This window comes from Achroia grisella, unplaced genomic scaffold, assembly GCF_030625045.1.
Source record: "Achroia grisella isolate CSIRO2021 unplaced genomic scaffold, CSIRO_AGI_Agris_v1 utg782, whole genome shotgun sequence".
In the NCBI taxonomy this organism is placed as follows: Eukaryota; Metazoa; Arthropoda; class Insecta; order Lepidoptera; family Pyralidae; genus Achroia; species Achroia grisella.
The window spans coordinates 4,366,966-4,386,327 of record NW_026713022.1 but is presented as its reverse complement, the minus strand read 5'-3'; the positions used below and the strand labels follow the sequence as shown (position 1 = coordinate 4,386,327).

General features: G+C 33.3%; 2 protein-coding genes across 2 annotated transcripts; both read right to left on the bottom strand.

The window, feature by feature from the left end:
• Positions 1–485: 485 nt before the first annotated feature.
• Positions 486–3,559, bottom strand: LOC131851344 (uncharacterized). Its single transcript, XM_059201834.1, has 4 exons — positions 3,518–3,559; positions 2,661–2,822; positions 1,250–1,396; positions 486–659 (listed from the first exon to the last, which is right to left on the bottom strand). Exons 1-4 carry the CDS (start codon positions 3,557–3,559, stop codon positions 486–488), a joined length of 525 nt encoding a protein of 174 aa, XP_059057817.1.
• Positions 3,560–10,895: 7,336 nt separating this feature from the next.
• LOC131851343 (uncharacterized) lies at positions 10,896–17,804 on the bottom strand. The gene is made up of 5 exons (XM_059201833.1): positions 17,789–17,804; positions 16,522–16,649; positions 12,865–13,026; positions 12,195–12,341; positions 10,896–11,069 (listed from the first exon to the last, which is right to left on the bottom strand). Exons 1-5 carry the CDS (start codon positions 17,802–17,804, stop codon positions 10,896–10,898), a joined length of 627 nt encoding a protein of 208 aa, XP_059057816.1.
• Positions 17,805–19,362: the final 1,558 nt, after the last annotated feature.

Sequence of the window (19,362 nt, the reverse complement as noted above, 5' to 3'; positions counted from 1 at the left end):
GTTTTGTAGTTATGATTTTTTTGTTTTTTAAAAAATATCCGATTCAGCGTCTTTTCAACATTATTAAAAAAAGTAGCTTGTTGAATGTCTTTCAACCTAATTTTTATGTGTAGAGGACAACAACTTTGCTACTAGCTTTGGAAGGTTTTTTTTTACATAAAGTTGTAAAAATTGAAATCTGAACAAAATTTATTTAATAGAGCAACATGCAAGTGTTCTGCTCATTCTTATTGTGATGAGTCTGCGTTCCGAATGAGTGGTATAATAAAAAAATATCTCTATTCAAGGTCCTATTTGTTTATTAGAGGTACTTGGTAGGAACTACAGTAGGTCGAGAGTTCGGGATTATAAATCCGTAAGTCCTACCTTTAGGACCATACAGAAAACTGGAAAGGGAAATCCCAGAGCAGAATAAATAATATTTTGATTTTCATATAAATACTATGCATATAATACTATAATGCAAATTAATAACAGCAATTATATTATGTTTTTGTTCGTACTGTGAATTCCTTCAGTTCCAAATCTATGTACCCTGCCACTACAACTTTATTTGTGTCCGTGACAGTTCCATTCACATATATGCGTCCTTTTGTGAAGGGGAATCCTCTTGGCACCTGGTCTATTGGAATAGTCATATTATATAGGTGATAGTCGCCCTGAAATTGAAATTTGCAAAGTGAATTATAAATACAACAATGTCAATATCGGTAGATGTCAACAGTTTGTTGAACTACTGTCACTAGATTCCAACGACTGTAAAACGTCTTGTGAACCAGTCGCACCTATTACAGCCGCCAAACAGCTAATATTGTGAGCTGTGTTTTTTTTTTTATTAATAATGGGTTTGAGCTTGGTCTTACCTCATCTGATGGTAAATGATGGCAAGACCTAGGATGTAGCGCGATTACCCAGAAGATATCGTGATGGAAGATCGCGAAAAGTGGCAAGAGCCCCACCGACAAGAGCATAGCTCTTAAATTATGAATGAATGAATGAATAAAATATATATGTATACTAGATGTGCCAGCGACTTCGTCCGTGTAAATTGTCGATACTTCCATGCAACCTTTCATATCCCCTTTCAACCCCTTACAACCCTTTTTTTCGGATTAAAAAGTGGCCATGATCTTTCTCAGACTATCTGTGTACCAAATTTCATTGAAATCGGTTCTATAGTTTTGGCGTGAAAGCGAGACAGACAGACAGAGAGAGTTACTTTCGCATTTATAATATTAATAAGGATTACCGCTGGGAGTGGACAATACGCAAGATTCTTCTTTATTGCGGTCCCGAAGAATTTATTATTGAGGATCAAGTCGCATACTTTGATGTGCATCTCGATGAAACCACGCTTGTACTGGTTAGTCAGAAACTCGTAGAAATAGAAGTTACTCTATAAATAACATTAATGAAACCTCTAATATATAAAACTCTCGTGTCACAGAGTTTGTAACAAAACTTCTCAGAAACGGTTTGATCGATTCTTATGAAATTTTCTGTGTGGATCCAGTAGGTTTTAGAATGACTACTTCTAAATGACAAGGGTGGTTAATAACCAATAATTTTAATTAAATTTTTTAGACAAAAGTTTTTATTTTATTTATCAGAATTATAAAATGCATGCAACCCATTTAGGGTTTCTATTCACTCCTCTACCATCAACCCCTAATTATTTATAGCTATATTACTACATTAATATTTTTTTACTCTCATCGGAAGTATTGCGGTAAAGTAATAATAATTACACAGGACAATTTAAGCAGCGCCATCTGTTATGGGTATACTTAAATATTTTGTTTTTAAAATATACAGTAGATATAAATAGAACCCTTCCAACTTCCGACTTATTATATTATACTCCTGAATATATATGTCATTATGAGAGGAAACGAACCTGGGACCATCAAAATTAAGGTGGCGTGCTACACCTCTTGACCAGCAAAACTGTTATAATAACCGTGAAAATTGTGTTTTAAAATAACATCATCATCATCGCAGCCCGGAAGACGTCCACTGCTGGACATAGGCCTCCCCCAAAGATCTCCACGACGATCGGTCCTGCGCTGCTCGTATCCAATGCCTTCCAGCGATCTTGACCAGATCGTCGGTCCACCATGCTGGAGGCCTTCCCACGCTGCGTCTTCCGGTCCGTGGTCGCCACTTGAGGACTTCACTGCCCCAACGGCCATCTGTCCTACGAGCTGTGTGCCCTGCCCACTGCCACTTCAGAGTCGCAATTCTTCGGGCTATGTCGGTCACTCTGGTTCTTCTGCGGATCTCCTCATTTCTGATTCGATCACGCAGAGAAACTCCGAGCATAGCCCGCTCCATTGCCCTCTGAGTGATTCTGAGCTTGTTGATGGGGCCCATTGTTAGCGACCACGTCTCTGTTCCGTAAGTCATCACTGGCAACGCAAATTGGTCGTAAACCTTCGTCTTGAGACACTGCGGAAATTTAGACGAAGAGATATATCGGAGCTTCCCGAACGCTGCCCATCCGAGATGGATTCGATTGATATCTTTCTTGAAATTTGATCTACCTAGCTGGATATGGTTTTAAAATATAATATTATTTATTTATTAATACAATTTATATTTTTATATTACATCTAGAATTATAATGTTTTAAACTTAGATACTTATAGATGAGATCTTACTGTGAAATTGTTTCCCACATCAATAAGGGTCGTGCCATGAATGTCAACATAATAGAATGGATCTTTACGACTGCGTCTACGAGACGATACGTTCACAAACTTCAGGTAATCTCTATCAAAATAAGTTATAGTAGGATGCTCTGTACTGAAATATTGGATTCTCTGAAAAAAAAATAATTACTTTGTAAAACGAATCACAGCCTTTTTTAGACACTTTCATAATCGGCTAAAATGTCCTAATTGAATAAATGATTTTTGAATTTGAATTGGTCGCCGAATAGTTAACTATTCGGCGACCAATTCAAGTTTCAAGTTTGGAAGCCTAGTGTTAACACTAGGCTTCCAAACCATATCAAAATTCTATTAATTAAACAAAATAATATAAGTCCATTACACAATAATAATTATTTTTACATGTGGGAGACAGTAAAGTCTCTCAGATACACCTATTGGAACTACCACGAACAAACCACACAAGTAAATATTTTTTATATAGAGTATACTCTATATAAAAAATATTTACTTGTGTGAATATGAATAGTGTGAATAGTGTGAATAGAATGGCATCTTAGTTCACTAGAATAGCAAATGGCTGGGCGTTACATTGTTTGCTATTCTAGTTTACATAACATCGAATCAAATTATGATATACCTAATAATAATTTCGATTGATATAAATACATACATACTAGACATAGAAAAGAGACGCTACTCATGAATACAAAATGATTGTACCGTGTGAGATATCGACCCCGCGACCAGCGGAAATATGGCTGTGCGCTAAACCGTTACAACTACCTCAGTTGTAACGTCACATAATGAATTAATTTATGCATATTAAAAAGTTATCTCATTACCTTTGTCTCTGATTGAACAGCAAGTAATAGGATATTCAACATAACGGAGTAAAGAATTGAGACAGAGAAGTCCATCTTTGACGAATACCAAACTGTACATGTTACGTTCCGTATAGCTAGACTTTTAAAGAATAATATTCGAAAGTAGTTTAATAACTTCCGCTATTATATTTAAATAAATGTACATTAATTATTACAGTTATATTAATTTTTACTAGCTGAGCCCTCGATCTCGTACTCGGAATCTCCGGAAAAACATTAGTGAAAACCGCACCCAAATCGGTTAAGACGTTTCTGAGTTTTACACTCACGAATGCACAGACACTGACAAAGATTCTAATAACAGTTTTCAGTTTTATTATGTTGATAGAGTCCTCCAATAATCTAATTTTTCATCCATATACAGACAGCGCTCTTACATTTTTATATATATCGAATTCGATTAATCCCTCTTATTTAAATTGTCATTATATTTCTTTATTGTGAATAATTATTTTTTTCGACCGTTGAAGCCGTGAAGGACAACTGAGGCCAATTGTAATAATGGGCTTATTGTAAAATTTTGCAAATGTAGGTTGCTGGTTAAGGGGATTTTTTTAGAGGTTGATAATGGAATGGTGCACCTGCCGCGCAAATTCACAGGGAATTTATCACGATGGTTTCCAGGGGGAACCGCGTGGAGGTCAACCTGACATGGTACATTGCTAGCAATGGGGCCATGAGTCCACATTACTAACAATCTTCTTCCCCCTGCTGGTTAAGGGGAAAATAGCAGATCTTTCTCTGGTCTGAAATATAATAACTTGGAATCCAGTATTTCTTGTATAACGGAGAATAATAGTTATAATGGGCAGTACGACATGACTATGATCCTTGTGGTTTTTTCATTTCGTATTTTCATTAGACAGTTTAAAATTAGGCTAAATGGTGGAAAGGCATAATAAGAATACTTTGACCAATTTATAGTAACATCATCCACATTTAATGCATCCGGGTCTGGATTCCAGGATTAATATAAAGAATATTTATTGTTGATCCGAGAAATAAAAAGGTACACATGTAGTGCACCACTTTTATTTATTATCTAATTTAATTCCCACTTGATATTTATTTATTTAATTTTAATGCACAAAAACAATGTGTATATATGACTGACTGACTGACTTAATACCTTGCGGCGTTATCTACCAGTCAACCATGACTGGTGCAGAGAAAGATTGTTGGCGGTGCACTAATATAAATTAGAAATGCCAAAAAAAGATATATAAATATAAATCAAAATATTATAAATATAAATTTCTATAAAAAAAAATATACATACATAAATACATAATGATCTGATAATCAATGTATATCACTTGTGGTTTTTCGAGAGTAGTGGTCACAAGATGGCGGTGTATGAACGATGACTCGGGTAAAATGGGCATTATACGACTACGATAGATTCCCTGACAATTAAAACGAGGATCGAAATTACGAAGTTATAAGATCCTAGCGACGCCCACAGGCTAAATTCGTATAAGTCCTTCCGCGGGTTTGTAGTGCCATCTGCACTCGCCCCCTATCGTTCGGTGGATCTGAAAAGGCCACCTGCTGCCAACAGCGCTAGAGTAGTCCGAAATTAAAACTAACAAAGTGTTTGAAATATGAAACAGTACATAATATAACATAATAATCGTAAAACTATGAGAAGCCAAGACTTTCCTATTATTTGTTCGCGTGTTAATGTTTCATACAGAGGAATTTTATTTCTTTCTAACCGGATTATTCCGAAAGAAATGATCACACAATATATGTATTGTCAAATATAGGTCAATACATACATGGGCTATAATATAATGCTAAAAACACGCAAGAGATCAAGCAGTACATTTTGTAAATAGTCCCAGTACGCCACCTACTATTTTATTAATTACATTACATTAAAAAAAATAGTTTATCTGCTTTATTTTTGTATACTCGATTTTTTTATGATTTACTCAAATTTGTTAGTAGAACAAGTTTGTTAGACTTACAGATGTTTAAATTATAAGTTTGAACATTATTAAGGTTCTATATTCAAAAACTATGAGTTTGTTATATACATGGTAGTGCGTAATTAAAAAAAAATGCATTTTGCACCCCCTTCTCTATATAAGCTATAGGCGCGAAATTCCAACCGCGCACGTTTCGTAAAAAGGGGTACAAAATTTTATGACACATAAACCCTATGACAGAATAGAAGAGAAGGGTGAGAGAATGATATGTTTTTGTGGGGTTGATTTGTGTAGTTTTACACACTTTGTAATTTTGTTTTACCTATAAATTATCTATTGTGGATTATATTAGTAAAATTATATAAAAATATGAATAATATCCACAGAGATATAAGAATGATACTGAAAATGCCTGAATAATAATTGCATTAATTTTCAATGATCTAATGTAATAATAATATTTACTATATATAATTACAATGATGTACTAAACTCCTATCGGAAGCTAGAAGCTTTAGCAACAATATGTCTTCACATAAGACGGAATATGTAAAATGATATGTACCTATTCTATTAATCATTGTGCACTCCACAGTCCTGGCAAATAAACGTTTCATTAATTACTTCATATAATGAATTAATGATTACAATGTCGTTTGATTATACACCAATTACACCGGCACCCATAATTATAATTGTAATATTAAAATGAATTGCTTAATTTAATTGTATTTACCTTTGTCTTTAGCTGAACAGTAAGTAAAAGTATATTTAATAAAATAATATAAAGAGACAATGAAATGTCGACCATTTTTAATAAAAGCCGAAATTTATATGAATCAATAATTGCCTTTGAACTCTGTATTTAAGTATTTTGTCTTATGTGTTTCGAACAAATATGACAACAAACACTGTGACATATATTAGTTTATTACCTTTGTCTCCAACTGTCCAGTAAGTGATAGAATATTAAAAAAAATAAGGTAAATAAAGGAGTAAATGTCGGCCATGTTCAATAAAATCCAAAATGAATCTGTTCCGAGCGTTAAATAGCTTATTCAAGAAACTATCGAACAAAAACAGGAAAATCATTTCCGCTATTAAATAATTTTAATAATTTTAATCGATTAAGGAAATTTGCAACAGAAATTATTAAAGTTGCTCATTTAGTAAACAAATTCCTTCATCGCTTTGTATATCTATATCAATATAGGTACATACATGTAATGAAACAGGAAATTAATTTCCGCTATTAAATAATTTTAATCGATTAATGAAATTTGCACGGAAACGAATAAAGCTGCTCATTTAGTAAAACATCCCTTCATCGCTTTGTATATATATATATATATATATAACAAAACAGTAGAGATCGAATTTCTGGAAATATAAAAGAAATGCCAAAAATCAAATCAGAGGGATGCTAGAAGTGAAATAGAACACATTTAGATTTTTTTCAAAATTATTGTTTCTCTGTCTGTTTGTACAGGGTAATCTCCGAAACTGCTAGACCTATTTAAATGAAATTTTGAATGGAGGAAGCTTACATCCTCGCTAAACATCTTAGATACTTTTGATCACGGAGTCACGGAAATTAAAGAGTTCCCACGGGATAGTTAAAATCTATAGTAACTTATGCTGTATAAGTACACAACCTGTTTAAGTAAAGTCATTTTGAGCCTAGGCAAAGGGTGAGAATGTCACATCATTTGTTAATTTTGGTCCAGTATTCCCAGACATAATAAATAGATAGGTACATACATCGATACATACTAAACTTATAAACCTGTAAAAATTTCAACCCTGCAATCTGGCTTTCCCAAGTCGACAGAAAAAACGAGATATTATTATTGTAATATTAATTATAAATAGCTTTAAATTCAGCATTATTTAGTTCAAACACGCTAACCAATTACTTTAGGCGCTCCGCGTAACTACATAAAAGTCGATAGATGGCGATGTTCGGTAATTTAATGACCTTTCTCACTAAAATAATATTCGCACAATTACGTGCTCAAGGCAAATAGCTCTTGCGGCAGCGTCCTGTGGAATAGCGGCCACTTTGTTACCTGGTTATATAATATTGCTCATACGATGATCAAGATCCCCATAGATTAATTATATGTATATATCTATTTACATATCAGAAAACTGTAGAGGTCGAGTTTGTGTACATAGAAAAAACGCTAAAATCCGAGTCAGTTTTAGAAGTAAAATGGAATATATTTAGACTATTTTCAAATTTATTGTTTCTCTGTCTTAGGAGCCCACTAGTGTCAATCTGCCGTCAACAACTAATTATTATCAATCTGTTGTCAGCCATAGGTTATTTTTAATGCGAAAAATGGTTATACGGGGTTGAAAGAGGACATGAAAGGTTGTATAGAAGTTTGTGTTGTGAAAAAAAATGGGGTGTAAGACTTACAAGAGGAGTTGAAAGTTGGGGTACGTGGTCAAATAACCTCCTCGTATGGGCCAGCTATTGGGGGAGGCTTTCCCATCCTCGTGGATACGTCTGCGGAGAACGGTGGCCGAGCAATAGTTTGGTTCTGGTGCGCCCTGGGCGGGATAGTAGCAATTCCTTCGGTATATTGCTACTATGTTGTTGTAACATTATTAAGGTTCTATTGTCAATAACTATGAGTTTGTTATATACATGGTAGTGTGTAATTAAAAAAAAATGCATTTTGCACCCCTTCTCTATATAAGCAATAGGTGCGAAATTTCATACGATTCCAACCGCGCAAGTTTCGTAAAAAGGGGTACAAAATTTTATGACCCATAAACCCTATGACAGAATAGAAGAGAAGGGTGAGAGAATTATATGTTTTTTGGGGTTGATTTGTGTAGTTTTACACCCTTTGTAATTTTGTTTTACCTATAAATTATCTAATGTGGATTATATTAGTATAATAATATAAAAATATGAATAATATTCACATAGACATAAGAATGATACTGAAAATGTCTGAATAATAATTGCATTAATTTTCAATGATCTAATGTAATAATAATATTTACTACATATAATTATGATGCACTAAACTTCAATCGGAAGCTAGAAGCTTACTATTACTATACAAAAATTTTGCATGTCAAACGATATGTACCGATTCTATTAATCATTGTGCACTCCACATTCCTGGCAAATGAACGTTTCATTAATTAATATAATGAATTAATGATTACAATGTTGTAATATTAAAATAAATTGATTAATTTAAAGGTATTTTTACCTTTGTCTTTAGCTGAACAGTAAGTAAAAAGTTTCTATTCTAAAAGTATATTAAATAAAATAATATAAAGGGACAATGAAATGTTGACCATTTTTAATAAAAGCAAAATTTTATATGAATCAATAAATGCCTTCTTTAAAGAATCATGCAACCAAAACAGCCAAATAACTTCCGCTATTAGAAGTATTTATACATTCATTGCTATCGGAATTAAAATTGCATGTTTTATTTATTGAAAATACAATTCCATCGTCCTCATCGTGAATCACCTTAATAATATTATAAACGCGAAAGTTTGTGAGTATGGATGTTTGTTACTCTTTTACGCAAAATCTATTAAACCCATTTTGATGAAACTTTACAGTAATATAGCTTATGCATCAGAACAACATATAAATTATATTTTTTATTGAAATTTTACACATTCTTTCAGGCGCGACCAGGACGGCTGCGATTTAGTGCGGGAAAGTCAGCGCGTGCAAATGTGAGTTGTTGTTGTTGAGATTGTTTCTTAATATTATTTATTTATGTTCACTCTTTGTCTCTTCTTTATTTTCCAAAATTAATTTTAAGCACTCTTGAATAGTCATAACATTTTTTTTAAAATACCGCTCATTTGGAAAGTTATCTCATCGCAAGAAGAATAAGGAAGAAACTTGTATGTTGCTCTTTTAAACAATCCTTGTAAGTTCACATTTTACTAGTCGAAACGTATGAATACAAATTACCAACTAATTTATTTAGGCTCAAATATAAAAACTGTTCTGTGTTAGATTAGATCAGTCGTAGTGATAAGAACGGATCAGTCCCTGCAAGCAGCACTCGTTCACGACGAGTTCATTTCACGAGTATGAAATGAGCCAGCCACCACTGCGCTCGACCATATTTTAGGGAGCCCAATGACCCGGCCCACCACGCCGCCACATATCTGAACATTTTAGTGAGCATGACTACTCATTCCACTCAACCACGTCATAGCTACTGAAAATTACTATATGGTAGTTACAGTATTCGCACATAAGGATGCATGTGGGAATCAATACAAAAGCTGCTACGCTATCATATTTCAAGAAAGCAGTATGAAAATTATTCTTGCTAGATATTGCTATCACCTATAAATTCATCTATCCTATAATAGGCTTTTTTACATAACATTTGTTTAATATAAAATTTGAATTGCCTCTCTGTCAGATTTAGAGTAGATTCTGGCAGTTTATTATAAAATTTTACGCAATTACCATTCAATGTGTTACTAACTTTATATAGACGGCATTTACGTAAAATTAGCTTATTTTTATTGCGTAAGTTTCTACTTGTACAGTCTTCAAGTTTTTTGAAATTATCTAAGTTTTTCCTTCTATAATTGAATAATGTACATTTATATAAATTAAAAAGAGAAATGGGCCTAAGACTGAACCTTGAGGAACGCCTATATTAATATTAGTTCCCTTAGACTTTACACCATCAATATTTTTAGTTTGCATTCTATCCTCTAGATAAGTTTTCATTTTATGAAGCTTACTAAACAGCTGCTGTTCCAAGGGTCAGTTGAGGAGTAGCACTCTCCCAAATATATAAAAATGCAGTGATATCGGCCGGGCGTCGACTACGTACTAAGGTAGATGCAGTGCGACTTGATACTAACAATATTGGTCGATAGATAGCGGAAACTGGGGGAATGGATGATGGTGGAAAAAATTCGATGAGTGTACCTACAAACAGAAAATCATGGAGGGAGTTGTCTCCAACTGACTCCATGACTTTTGGAAAGATAAAGCTTCATTTGTTGGTAATTTAAGAGCCGCGTTCTTGTCGGTGAAGCTCTTGCCATTTTCCACAATCTTCCATCGATCTCTTTAGTTGTTGATACGAGACTTCAACTTTTTCCAACATCTGCTTGATATAGCTATATCTTGGTCTAAAGTACAAATATAAGATAGGATCAATCGACATATATAGATGTTCCTGATTAGTTTATTTATTGAAATTTATTTACAAGTGATTGAAAATATGATTTATAGTTCTGTTATTAGAATTTATTTATTTATTATTTTACACACATTTGAATATTTTATATTGTAAACAGTTAATTAAATTATTAATGAAATTTCTGAAAAATTGCATTACAAATTATATCAAAATGAAAGTTAACAAAAGAAAATATTGTTATGTCTTTGTTGGTACTATGAATTCCTTTAGTTCCAAATCTATATATCCTGCCACTACAACTTTATTTGTGTCCGTTACAGTTCCATTTACATATATGCGTCCTTTTGTGAAGGGGAATCCTCTCGGTACTTGCTCTATTGGAATAGTCATATTATATAGGTGATGTTCGCCCTGAAATTTAAAAATGATTCACTATCTCTTAATTTTCTATCAATACCTACTGTTTTATGCGCACCTCTTTTGATGTTATTATAGCAGTAGATATTACATATAATATTTGTTTAATTCATACATTGAGAAAAATAGTAAAAATTAACAAATCTTCACATAGTTTAAAGCAAAACCGTCGCCGTTGTTTGTTCGCTTCGTGAATCTTAATGCACTTTTCAGCAATAGATAGAGTGATTCAAAAGAATGTTTAATCACTAATAATACATGTATATAGTATAGAACAAGCGGAGAAAGTCAAAGGTTCGTAATGCATCCATGCGACGCCGGGACGGTTCGCTAAGTTTCATAATATATAATAAAATATGTTAATGCAGACAAATAAAAAACTAAATGAGATGAAGTTATATTCGTTAGATGTGTGTTCGTGATTATGGTGAGTGGTAACGGTCAGCTACAAAAATAAACTTTACCATGGACATACTACTAATACTATTACTAAACTAAATTGCATGCTGCGTATGTCTACCTAGAGCAGATATTTGCAATATAAAGTGTTTGGTTACACTATTTAAAACATTTAATTAGCAATATTTTTATACAGCATTGTTATTTCGCTGGTCTGTTACACTGGCAGCCAAGGTTTGTATATTTGTAATTTTACGATTGAGTATGTTTTTGTAAAGTGGCGCCTCCGACGCGCCGGATGAGCGCAATCGTGCATCTAGTCATTTCAAAAAAGGAAAATCTGATTGATTTGTGCAATATACCGCCGTGCACGGCAGCTAATACGATAATTTTAAATTTCGACAATATTTTTGGGGTTTGCACTATATGTTATTGTGAACTCTGAGACATCCGTTTAGAGGTGGTCCTGGAGTACGAGCCCAATATATTGCAGGTAACAAGCCTTGGATGTTATGAATAAGTCAGCGAATTAATAACATATTTCTGTACCAGCGACCGCGGCCTACCGTGTGGTGATGAAACCTTTTTTTTATATTTTTGCGCAGTTTGCTTCTAGTGTGCCTCTGTAAACAGCTTAGACAGCTTAGATTTGCTCACGTCAACAGGCTTCGCTTTGACAAGACACTCTCTAGGTATAGCAGTAGAAAAAAAAAAATTTACCACAGGAAGTGGACATGTTTTAATATTCTTCTTCATTGCGGCTCCGAAGAATTTATTATTGAGTACCAAGTCACAAAATTTGAAATGCATTTCAACGAAACCACGCTTGTACTGGTTGCTGAGAAATTCGTAGAAATAGAAGTTGCCCTATATAAGGAATGAAATATTAGAATAAAAAATTTAAAATGCTATATAATTTTGTAGTAAAACTACGGATAGAATAATTATTTAAGATAGATATAGATAAGATATTAAGTATGTAAGATAGGGTAGTCAGAGATGAACGTTAGCTAACGCTACAGTTAAAATACTGTGTATGCAACACTGGTATTACTGAGTTCACTGAACTGTCGTCTCGGCCCAGGCGCACGCGGACCGTGAGTCGTGAGAGGGGCGACATTCCCCGTGTGGACGCCGCGGAGTTAAGACTTGAAGCTTTGGTTGTCGAGCCGATAACGACTAATATTCAGTATATCATATAAGAAGACATAAATAACAAATAAGTGGTCACAGCATATGGTTAATTCCTAGTGAATTAATCACGACAGACTAACTGACTGACTTCTTGCTCATCCTGACTCCTCCACTGGTGAACATCGTTAGCGCAGGCGAGGGTACCATGCCACTGTTTTCCATAAATTAAAATAAAAATATAAAGTTCATATCTTACTGTGAAATTGTTTCCAATAGTTACTACAGTCTTGGCATGAATGTCAACATAATAGAATGGATCTTTACGGCTGTGTCTACGAGATGATACGTTTACATACTCGAAGTAATTGGTGTCCCAATATGTTATATTGGGATGTTCAGTACTGAAATATTGGATCCTCTAAAAAAAATTGGGTAATTGAGAATTAAAATGTACCATATGATGTATATGGTACATCATAATTCTCAATTACTTAATTAATTCTCATCTATACATATAATAAAATTGGAGTGTCTGTTTGTAATATTGAAATAACCGATTTTTACATGCATATGAATATAAATACGGTACATACACCAAAGTAACATCTTTTACAATTTTTGTCTGTCTGTCTGTTTGATCCGGTTAATCTCTGAAATGGCTGGACCGATTTTGACGGGACTATTTTTGGCAGGTAGCTGATGTAGAGTAACTTAGGCTATTTTTATTTTAGATAAATAAAGCTAAATTCCACGCACACGAAGTCACAGTTATATATATATATATATATATAGATTAATCTATTCTTACATATAGATTGTTATATATATATATATGTATGTATGTATAATATTTCATCGAAATCAGTCGTTTCGGAGAAATATGGCAACTACCACTGTGACATGGGAATTTATATATTAGTTTATTACCTTTGTCTCCAACTGTACGGCAAGTGTTAGTATATTAAATAAAACAATGTAAATAAAGGAGTAAATGTCGTCCATGTTCAATAAAATCCAAAATGAATCTGTTCCGAGCGTTAAATAGCTTATTCAAGAAACTATCGAACAAAAACAGGAAAATCATTTCCGCTATTAAATCATTTTAATAATTTTAATCGATTAAGGAAATTTGCAACAGAAATTATTAAAGTTGCTCATTTAGTAAACAAATCCCTTCATCGCTTTGTATATCTATATCAATATAGGTACATACATGTAATGAAACAGGAAAATCATTTCCGCTATTAAATCATTTTAATCGATTAAGGAAATTTATAACATAAATTATTAAAGTTGCTCATTTAATAAATAAACCCTTCATTGCTTTATATATCTATATAAATATAGGTACATACATGTAATGAAACAGGAAATTAATTTCCGCTATTAAATAATTTTAATAGATTAAGGAAACACGGAAATGAATAAAGTTGCTCATTTAGTAAAAAAATCCCTTAATCGCTATATATAATGAAACATTACAGTCACATCATTTGTTAATTTTGGTCCAGTATTCCCAGACATGATAAATAGATAGGTACATACATCGATACATACTAAACTTAAAAACCTGTGAAAATTTCAACCCTGCTTTCTGGCTTTCCCAAGTCGATAGAAAAAACGAGATATTATTATTGTAATATTAATTATAATAATAGCTTTAAATTCAGAATTATTTAGTTCAAACACGGTAACCAAATACTTTAGGCACTCCGCGTAACTACATTAAAGTCGATAGATGGCGCTGTTCGTTAAATTATTGACCTTTCTCACTAAAATAATATTCGCACAATTACGAGCTAAATAAAATCTGAGTCAGTTTTAGAAGTAAAGTGGAACTTATTTAGACTTTTTTCAAATTTGTTGTTTCTCTGTCTTAGGAGCCTACTAGTGCAGCCTTAGGTACACGTTATTCGGACAGTCAAGCTGCTCTACTAGCACTTCACTCAATCGAAATCCGATCTAAACTTATTAGAAACTGTATCTTGCTACTAAATAAAGTAGGAAGCAGAAATAATATTGTACTGAGATGGGTTCCCGGGCACTCGAACATCGTAGGCAATGAAAATGCCGACCATCTGGCAAAGTTAGGAGCAAAAACCGCCCAACTGGGTCCCGAACGCTTCTGTGGCGTGCCTCGTTGCCTAAAACTGGGACATCTCAAATCAATAGCCAAACGAGAAGCACTAAATCACTGGCAAGAAATGCCAGGATTGACACATTCAAAAGCCCTAATATCGGGCTACTCGAACGAATACTCCAATAGACTACTGCTATTGAGTAAAAACAACATATGCATGATGACTAGGGCCCTCACAGGACACTGCAAGTCGAACAAACATATGGCTTACCTAGGCTTATGCACGACAAAAATCTGCAGATTCTGCCAAACTGAAGAGGAAACGCCACTACACATCCTACGTGGTTGTGGCCCACTCATGCATAAACGAAATATCTCCCTTGGAAAGTTTACACTCTTTCCCGAGGAGATAAAAACCATCGCTCCTAAGAATATCTTTCAATTCTTGTCCCTGACGGGTCTAGTGAACTTTGAAAAAGGGCAAGCACAATAGATCTATGTAGGTCGCAGTGCTACAGGTTCAGGTATCTGACAATAGCCCAAACAAATCAATAAAAAAATAAAAAAATAGGTGCACGTACTAATATACCGTATTATAAAAATAATGGGAACAAATTAGAAATGTAGAAATTATTATATTTACGGAATCACTAATTAAAAAAACCTCTAATGCATTCTTAAACTTACGCAGGTCAACTAGAAACAAGGTCTTTATAAAATGATGGATGGTATGATTTTTTATTTCTATTTCAACTTTTTGATTTCTATGTGTATCATTATCATTATTATTACATAGTATAAAATAAAGTGGCTCTCGCTGTCTGTCCGTCCCTATGTATCTTTAAAACTACGCAACGGATTTTGAAGCGGTTTATTTAATGGATAGAGTGATTCAAGATGAAGGTTTATATATGTAATACATGTACACCCGCGCGAAACTGGGGCGAGTAGTCGTGGTGATACTCGCCCTGAAAATAATTTCGAAGAGTATTTCGTAGATGAAAAAATAAGAACAAAAAAATGATAAACACTTTATTTTCTTTTAAAAAGATATTTTTCTCTGGATTGGATTTTTTTTTGCTATATGTGGATGTACGTCTAATAATGTAGCCACATCTGAATAACTTTTGCATATTAAATTTGACTGCTAAGACACCAGATAATAATCATTCCCTAGGGAAAATACCCTTTCAACAGCAGCATTAGTGTCTGGACAACATAAGGAAATTCCTATTAAAACTTTTAAATTTTCATATGGGATTTTTTGTCAAGTTTCATTTTTTCATCGTTTCATTTCTTCAATTTTTGTTCATATATACTAATATTATAAAGAGGAAAAGTTTGTTTGTTTGTATTGAATAGACTCTGAAATTATTGAACCGATTTGAAAAATTCTTTCACCATTAAGAAGCTATCCCTTAGTGCCATAGGCTATATTATATTTCCAAAAAAATTAGGGATTCTTACTAAAACTCCAATAATGTAACCCATGGTATAAAAAAATTACATAAAAATACCTAACACCGCATGCGCTGCGAAAACTATTGATGATAGAACAAAATGATGTACTATGACTTTTTAGACCACATTATTATCTACAAAAAATATTATAGTTATGTCACAATAAGTGTTTTTTTAATATATAAATTATATTAATTTTAATGCCGCCGCTAGAATAAGCCCTTTATTTGCATCTTGCTTTTAATCCTTATCAAAATAAATCATTTTATATTCAGGACTGGTTCAATACCTTTACATAACTTTTATTATTCTATTTGGACATATTATTCAAAATATATCACGTATTTAAATTTGTGAGTATTAGCTATAAACCAAATGCGATGTAGGGTCGTCACTGGAGTACGGGAGGGTGATACTTGCTAAGATAAGATAATCAGGGAAGATAGCGATAGCAGGTACTATGTCAGGAATTACTGCACCTCTCAGAATGAATCTCAATCCTGAAGGATTGAAAAACTGCTCATAATTCTTTTAAACTTCGGCTATCCGTGAATCTTGAGCAACAACCTACATGTTCTATTCACAAAACTGGACCTCTTGGTAAATTACTACAAGATGCCTTTGTGGGATGAATGCACCATAGAGAACATATAGAGGCCGTGAATACTTTAAAATATCTTAGAAATACCTCTGCTCTCATGGGCGGGATTACTTTTGTATTTGCTGGAGATTTCAGATTTCAGACTCTCCCTGCCATTAACGTAGGTACGCGAGCAGATATAATCATATCAATCACAAAAGCATGCTTGAAATCGTCTCCCTTATGGTCTTTAATTAAAAGTTTAAAATTACGGACGAATATGAGAGCTCATATTCATGGAATTACAGACTTCCCATAACGACTGCTTGCAAACTTGGGGAAAGAATTTTTCCTACTCCAAATTGAGACAAAAATTGTGACATCTTTCTAATTTAAAAATTTTGTTAGATGTCGGATACCATGACATCAGAATATGCTTGAAATAGGCTTTCATTTGTTATTTTCGAGGGTAATAGTGTCACCTAGGAATGATACTGTCAACGAAATAAACAAAAATTACAAATCAACCAACACCGTGGCTAATATCGAAGACGCAGTTCAGTTATTCACCGCAATTTTTAAATTCACTAAACTCTTCTGTACTGCCACGTTTCGAATTGACGTTAAAATCGGAATTACAATCATGCTTTTGAAAAAATTAAGCCCACCGAACATGTGCAATGGGACGAGGCAGTTTACTAAGGAATTGAAGGAAAATTTAATTATAGCAACCATTATCACCGGCCCGGCCCGGCAGCTAGATGATTATAGTTGGTCACCTTACTGTTAGTTGCACACAATCACTACTAGCCACGCTGTGTTAGGTTGACTAGTAGAGATGTCTTTTAGAAGTCTACATTTGCTCACATTGTCTATATCTGTATTTCAAAGTGTAATAAAGAATATATAAAATAATACATATTTTTGACTGTGATTCTAGGATAGGCGCGGTGCGACCTGATACTATGACAAACAGGTAGCATAAACTGGCAGAATGTATAGTGGATTGAGAAAATTGGATAAATGTAACTACAAATAGATAATCTTGGAGTGAGTTACCTCCAACTTGCTCCATGATTACTATATACATTTGAAATTGTAATTATAAAGCTTTATTTATTCATAATTTATGAATTGCATTCTTGTCGGTGGAGCTCTTGCCATTGTCCACGATCATCCATCGACCTCTTTAGGTGTTGATACGACACGACTCCAACTTTCCTAGATCTGCTTGATATAGCCATGTCTTGGTCTTAAGTATAAATATAGGATAGGATCAACATGTATAGATGTTCCTAATTAGTTTATTTATTGATGAAATGTTTTATCTATATACTATCTATAGGTATATTATATAATTTGAAACTTATTTAAAGGCGATAGAAAATATGTTTTGTAGTTCTGTTATTAGAATTTATTTATTTATTATTTTACACACAAAATTGAATTAATGCTTTTATATTGTAAACAGTTAATGATTTTATGATTTATGAAAATGCATTCATTAGAAATTACACCAAAATGAAAATTAATGGTAAGAAATTTTGTTATGTTTTTGTTGGTATTGTGAATTCCTTCAGTTCCAAATCTATATATCCTGTTACTACCACTTTATTAGTATCCGTGACTGTTACATTTGTATATATGCGTCCTTTTGTGAAGGGAAATCCCCTTGGCACTTGTTCTATTGGAATAGTCATATTATATAGGTGATGTTCGCCCTTAAAATTAAAAAATTATTCATATTTTATGTGCTGCTCTTTTTATATTATTTTGTATAGATTACAGTAGAGATTACATAGAATATCTGTTTAATTCATACATTGAGAAAAATAGTAAAATTAACAATTCTTTAGTAGTGTCAAACCGTTATTTGTTCGCTTCGCGAATTTTAATACATTTTTCAGCAGTAGATAGAGTTATTCAAGAGGAAGGCTTATATGTGTATTGTAGTATTGAATAAGTCAGGAAATTGAAAGATTTGTGATGGATCCATGCGACGCCGGGACCGGTCACTAAGTTTTATAATAAATGATAAAATATGTTAGTACAGACAAATAAAAAAGTAATCGGGATAAAGTTCTATTTGTTATAAGAAGACGTGTGTTGGTGGTTATGATGAGTGGTAACGGTCATCTATACAAATGAACAGTATATGGACAAATTCTACTAATACTACTACTAAACTAAATTCCTTGTTATATTCTCAATTACATAGAAAGCTAAGATTTAGATTGCTCTTGTTGCAACAAGCTACTCGCCAAAAAACAGGCTTCGCTTCGCCAAGACACTTTCTAGGTATAGTAGTAGAAAATAATTTTTATTACCACAGGAACTGACATGTTTTAATATTCTTCTTCATTGCGGCCCCGAAGAATTTATTATTGAGTACCAAGTCACAAAATTTGAAATGCATTTCAACGAAACCACGCTTGTACTGGTTGCTGAGAAACTCGTAGAAATAGAAGTTGGCCTATAATTGTAATTAATTATATTATAATAAAAAAAATAATATAACTTGCTGGTAAAGTTACGGAAACACTAATCATGTTAGCCACGTTATCATATATAGGGTAGACAGAGAAGAACGTTAGGTAACGCTACACTTGCAATACTGTGTATGCAACACTAGT